This window comes from Pinus tabuliformis, chromosome 8 (genome assembly GCF_031772625.1).
Source record: "Pinus tabuliformis cultivar Carrire ecotype Pingquan chromosome 8, CPIR1, whole genome shotgun sequence".
NCBI classification, from domain to species: domain Eukaryota; kingdom Viridiplantae; phylum Streptophyta; class Pinopsida; order Pinales; family Pinaceae; genus Pinus; species Pinus tabuliformis.
Genome location: NC_142294.1, coordinates 571,871,667 through 571,878,386, shown reverse-complemented (window position 1 = coordinate 571,878,386; position 6,720 = coordinate 571,871,667). Strand labels below are relative to the sequence as shown.

The window sequence follows — 6,720 nt, the reverse complement described above, 5'->3', positions numbered from 1 at the left end:
AAGAAGTATTACGTTGAGGAATTCAACCCTATGTGTGATCTTCAACAAAAAGAGTACATTGGAGCTAGCATTCAGTGGAGGGAAAAGGTTCTTATTACTCAATTAAGAACCATCTAGCATCAAATCCAGTGTGAAACGTGATGGTGGAAAAAGTCTAAAGAATCTTGGGAAGAATGGGTGTGTATGTTTTGCACGTCTGAAGTAGTGGAATTGGAAAAACATTTCATTTTGTAATATGATGCGTTCAAAGAAATCAAGAAAAGCTATGCAAATATGGTAGCATTGATTCCTTGGCATTGTCTTTTCATTGAGGGGATTGTTAAAAGGTTGGGACAACTCATCATCAATTTGAATAAGAAAAGGATTGCAAAAGGCAAAAAGTGAGAAATTTGTGGTCCCATTGACTATTGTTAGTCTTGTGGACATTAAAATATCATTCATTCATTCAAGGAAAACCATGCCACCAGGAATTACTCACTCCATTAGTGGTTCGTAAGAGAAAAACTTTCACTCCTACCAATACCTCTACGTCTTCGGTGGTTAACCTATTTCCTTACATAAAAAGGAGACAAACTCTTAGCCAAACAAAAGTAGTGGCAATATAATCCACGCTCATATAAAATTTATTCAAATAATTAATTTTCTTTTATTATATCAGAGATATTGATGAACCTCATCATTGAGTAATTATATGGGTCTTAATTGACCTTAATTCACCTCCTATCCTAGTCAAACCAACTGTTCTCACAACTTATTGCATACTTTTGATTATTATTTGCTTATGAGATCAGTTAGAGTTGGATATTTTGCTTTGTGGTCTAATGTGCATGTATGCAGGAATAAAGGACAAAAGTAAGGGAAATGCAGGGATAAAAGGTAAAAGCGAGGAACTATGGTAAAAGATATTGGTAAAAACTCGAATGGGACAAGGGAGAGGACTTACTGGAGGTAAATCCTCCTCATTTACTATCCCTTCATTCGAGTATTCCTCCATTAGTTGAAAGTACAAACATCCAAGCAATTGAAAGTGCAATGAGCCAAATCAGGAGTACTAGCAGGCAACCAAGCAAGTGAAAGTACAAACAATTTATCTTGAGTTGGGCGCCGAGCCTCCCTACTAGAGGGTAGCCGAGCTAGTGAGAGTGAAAGCACAAGGTTATCTTGAGTTGGGAGTTGTGCCTCCCTAATTTTGAAAGAAGTCGTTGGAGACTTCAGATCTATAAACAGAGAGGCTTAGGACCTCAATAAGATTAGAAAAATTCGATTATTATTTAGCTTTTTGTTATAAAACTCTACTCTGTTTCAAGCTACCAGACTTGTGACAATTTTTGATGCAATACAATGTTTTAATAATGAAGATGAGTTTTGTTTGGAGCCAACACTGAGTTAACTCAGAGGGCTGAAGCTCTTGGGTTAGGGCCCAACCCTAGCAGCTAAAGCTCCTCTTTATTGTATTGTTAAGTAGCATAGCTTCCTACTTTCTGTTCATCTCCTTAAGTAGTTCATTTCCATTACAGCACTAGCATAGATTCATGGTTTAACTGTTTATTTGCTTAGATAGTTGCATTCCATTACAACGGTACAGGGTAGATAATTCATGGTTTAACTGTTTATTTGTTGAAGTGGATGCATGTCCATTACAGGGGTTTATTGTTTAACTGTCCATTTACTTCAACTAGTAATATATTAGAATAGTTGTGTTTCAGTTCGCTTCGTTTATGCTTTCATTCAATTAGCAGGTTAGCAAAGAAAAGATCCGCAAGGTTGCCCACATGTCTCTCGGCCTCACCTCCTCCCTCTGGGACCATAACTTTAATACAATACCATGGCTCACTAATACCACATAACCAAAAAACCATAAATCACATTCATAGGATTTTTTTAATTAATCAATTTAATTAAAAAGACAAAAAGAACATTACTACTTTTGAGATAAATCTCAAACTTTTATCTATGATCATTACTAGAAAGGTTCTAAAATATCTAAGGGAAATTAAATCCCTACCATCTACTTGATCATTATTAATAATTAAATCATAGTTCTAAAAACCCTATTCTAAAATAGATACACTTATGATAAAATTTATTTCCTATTTTCAACTTTTATCTTTGTGTAAACAATAAAACCAAGAATCTCTTATATTATTGAATTTTCGTAATAAAATCTATATTTAAATTTTATGGAAAATATTTATCACTTTTCACATTAAAAAAGTATCTCAAAAAATTTGATCTCTGCTTTTAATAAATCCAAAATTAAAATAAATTTAATTATTATTTATTAATTATAATTATTTTATTTTATTTAAAATGTATGTGTGATATTAATATAATATCTTTGAGCACTAACTCCTTTACCAATATTCCAATCTATATTTATTAATTAGGCCGATAGGCCTTCCTTTGAAAGGGACCTTTCGTCGTCCTACTCATTCTGACGCTGACACTTGGCGAACTGACAATTAGCTTCGTCTTCGTTCAGGTTTGATGCACATCTGACACCTGGCGGAGTGGGCAGGAAACGACTTAGGGTTTTTACGACACCATTACCCGCATATCGGCCTCAGGGGCGGAGGTATTCACGACACCATTACCTGCATATCGGCCTCAGGGGCGGAGGTATTCATGGATGCCGCCTCACTGACTGAGCCTTGGCATAGCTGGACGTTGCGCCCGCGCCCGGCGGAACAAAAAACACCGCGTTCAACGACAAGTTTCAATTCCACTCACTGCAGTTTTTAATGTGTTATCTGTCCAGGTTTTGCTGTCTTATCTGTTCTGTTATTCACTGCGCGCCAGAAAGCTGGTGCCTCTAAGAATCCAGATATCCCATTGTTCAACCTTTTCAAGTATGCCGATTTAACAGATAAGTGGCTTATGGTACTCGGAACCATAGGAACCATTGCAGATGGAGTTGCCACGCCTGCGACGATGGTTATCATGAGCAGTTTGATTGACGCAATAGGAAAGGGTCCATCGGGCATTAATTTCACTCATATGATCAGCACGGTAATTCTCGTATCCTTCAACCCTCTGAAACGCTATAAAAGCCAGGATCTTGTATAGTGATTAATGACTGGGTGTTGTTAAATTGTGCAGTATACTTTGCGTCTAGTGTATTTGTCGATCGGTGTGATGGTCGCTGCGTTTCTTGGTGGGTATAACTGCTGCTTTTTGCTTTCGCCCTTTCGTCCATTCCAGAGTCTTTATGAATTCAAGGGTTCTTGTTTAAATGATGTTGCTTTGCTTTGTATAATCAGAGGCGTTCTGTTGGGCGAGAACCGGTGAAAGGCAAGCATCTAGGATGCGTATAAAGTATTTGAAAGCGGTATTGAGGCAAGACGAAGGATTCTTTGACACTGAAGGAACTACCACATCAGAAGTGGTTACCAGCGTTTCTAATGATACTCTCATTATACAGGACGTTTTCGCTGAAAAGGTATGATCTTGATTACTCTATCCTCTCATCTAATTTAACATTGCTCCGAATCTTCGTTGAGTTTTCCAATTCTGATGCTAATATTGTCCATCTTCAGCTACCCAGCTTCATCATGAATATGTCTCTGTTCGTCGGCAGTTATTTTGTGGCATTCTACTTGACATGGAGACTCGCAACAGTGTCATTCCCTTTCATTATCTTGCTGATGGTTCCAGGAATTTTGTATGGGCGGATTCTGGGGGAGACTTCTAAGAAGCTTAATGCAGCCTATAATGTAGCTGGGAATATCGCAGAGCAAGCTCTGTCATCGATTCGAACGGTCTTTTCTTTCGTTGGAGAGGAAAGAACAATGGCCAAGTTCTCCAATGCACTTAATGGAACTGTAGAGCTTGGGCTTAAACAAGGTCTTGTCAAAGGCTTGGCAATAGGAAGCGGGGGACTGTCATTCGGTATCTGGGCCTTCAACTCGTGGTATGGTAGCAGATTGGTTATGTATCATGGCGCATCAGGAGCAAAGATATTCGTGACTAGAACCAGATTGTTCAATTTTAAGCAGATTCAGGCTTGAATCTCAACAAGGTGATTTTCTGTAACATTATTTTGTAAGCTGTATGCTACAAAGAAATTGCCTGGTCAATACCTCTTGCAGAAGCTACAGTTTATGTGCATTTTGTATGATTCTTCCTCACGATCATGCTCTTCAAATATGATCTAATAGCTTTTTAACAGAGAATGGGAGATTAATGGTGCCTCAATACCAATTGGTGTTGTTCAAAACAAATTGTTATATACTATTGTTAAATTGGGTCTATATTTATTTCAGAATTAATGAAGTTTGTTCTTGGTGGTTTATGTACATTGCAAACACAGCCGGTATTTAGCCATCTCCATTCCCTCTTAGGGTTTTATTGCACATCTCACGCTCTGTATCTCTGTTTTCTCGAATAGATGAATATATAATAAAGAAATAAGAGAATCACAAAACTGATTGTTGACATTTCTTATTATTACCAAATCTTACATTAGTATTCTGCGTTAAACATAGATGTTTGTGTGAGGTCCTGGGCCTCAAATATACTTGACGAAGATGACACAGGCTGGGTTTTTTTGTTTCCTCTACAGTGCAAGATATTCAAGAGGGCAGTCTTTAATCAAATGGCTTGTCATTTGCTACAATTGCAAACACAGTTGGTATTTAGCCATAGGAATTCTCACTGAGGGTGTTGTTGCACATGTCATGTGCTGTACATCTTTGTGTTTTGAACTTGTTATCAGCCATTAATAGTGAAATCAAACAGGGTCTTTGCTACTGTGGGTCAGATTTTATAAATATTCTGAAATCTGTAACAAAAATAAGGATGCCCAATATAAAAATCTTTCTTAATTCGTGATAGTGGAATTTGTAATACTAAGAAAATTTATAAATATTCTGGAATCTGTAATATAAATAAAGATGCCCAAAAAAAGGCTTTCTTAATTCGTGATAGTTGAATTTGTAATACTAAGAAATTTCAACTATTAACTATTTTCCTGCATTGCCTGCAGGTATGAGAATTGCTGGCTTCCTTTGCTAGCCGGGGCCAAAGTTGAGACCACATTGGTTCCTCCTTTTGACTGTGAATAGGTGTGGCACTGCCACAGGCTTAATCCGCTGCAGTATGCAGAGGACTGTCAACGTTTACATGGAAAAGTATTAGTTACTAATGCTCTGCCCCCTGCTGAGAGGAATTCTGCCCTGGATGTGACAGCTAAACTGTGGGAAGATGCATATGCTAACGAACCATTTGCTTTGGATTTGGATGTATTCTGCTCTGCAAAGTCTAATTATACCCTACATCATCACCATATGAGCAACAGCAAAATCCAATATAATTTGGCCAGGGCTATGAGAAGGCAGCGATCCTTTTGGCAGCAGGTTAGTTTTCATTATCATTGATTTAAGTACTGGTATAGAATTATCTACTAGATTTGATATATTGAGATTATTGTTGCTGATCTTTGGAATTATCAAGTGTGGTTTATTATCAATTTGTCGAGAAGATCAATCACACACTATGGTTTATCATCAATTTATCCAGAAAATCGATCACAATTGATAATTCGAAACTCAGACCATAATAATCTTAATGTAATTAATCCGGAAAATGAATTTGAAATTAATTCTAATCACAAAAGCTTAGCTTAATTTCAGAAATTTAGATATATGTAATGCTTGTTGCAGTATCTAAATTCTTTTTGTTTTGGCTTTGGATGGCAGGTATCATTGCCACATATGGCAGATGAAAGGCTTCTAGCAGAAGAAAGATACAGAGGATATATGTACCTAATCAAGAAATCAATTTCGGCTGAGTCTGGTTATGTGCCGACCTACGACATAGAATTAATGTGGCGCTCTCACCAGTTGAATCCAGTGGCTTATAGGAAGGACACAGTTGAGCTCCTTGGAAAATTTCTGCAACATGACCAACATATTCACACTGATTCTCACACAAGGCATAGAGAAGCATTTGCAGAAACCAGAAAGCAATGGGAAAGTGTATTTGGTCAGCGTTATTGGAGGGCTGGAGCCATGGGCAGAGAAGAACGGGTGTCTGTGAGTGTGCAGATTTGGGTAAATGTGGAAGACTAAAGCGTTGTTGCAGTATAGCTTTTTGGGCTTCCTGCATTGATAATCTAGCGACCCAGTTTTTATTTTGTCTGGAATCTATAGTTCAATTTGATTTCCTGGTCACCTGGATCATTGATATGGAAGAAGCCAATGGTAAGCAACCATTCTGGTTCTTGCCTTTTTATTTAGCTGAAAGTTAATTTATTCCGACATAATTTTTCGTTTCTGCACCTGATCCTCAGTTGTGTGCTAGCATAGTCAAACAGATTGACTACTACTTCAGGTTTGCTGAGACATACACTTTTATTACTTGTGGCCTATTTTCATGAACCAAAACAATTAGTATGCTTGTAATTCATCAAAATGTGATTCTTTTGATTTTTTAATTCTATGACAAATAGCTCACGCTTACTGCCATCACAGTCAATCGAGTACCATGCCAGGTTTTCCTGCGCAGGGGTCTGATTATTCTGATTATTGCTGTTCCATTAGCATAATTGATATGTTTTTTTCCCTCATAAAAAGAACTTATATTCTCATTATCCAATATATACATTATGCAGACTAACAATTGATATGTTTACTTATTACTAATTATAAAAAGCCTCTTTACTTGAACTTTCTATCTGCTTACAATTAGTTTGTTCTTACCCCCATTGTGTTGTACATTCTT

General features: G+C 37.2%; 1 protein-coding gene across 1 annotated transcript; it reads left to right on the top strand.

The window, feature by feature from the left end:
* The first annotated feature begins 2,589 nt into the window (after positions 1 to 2,589).
* Positions 2,590 to 5,962, top strand: LOC149236754 (ABC transporter B family member 15-like). The gene is made up of 6 exons (XM_089372492.1): positions 2,590 to 3,009; positions 3,100 to 3,154; positions 3,261 to 3,439; positions 3,537 to 4,018; positions 4,985 to 5,354; positions 5,697 to 5,962. Exons 1-4 carry the CDS (start codon positions 2,878 to 2,880, stop codon positions 4,005 to 4,007), a joined length of 837 nt encoding a protein of 278 aa, XP_089228618.1. The 5' UTR covers positions 2,590 to 2,877; the 3' UTR covers positions 4,008 to 4,018; positions 4,985 to 5,354; positions 5,697 to 5,962.
* Positions 5,963 to 6,720: the final 758 nt, after the last annotated feature.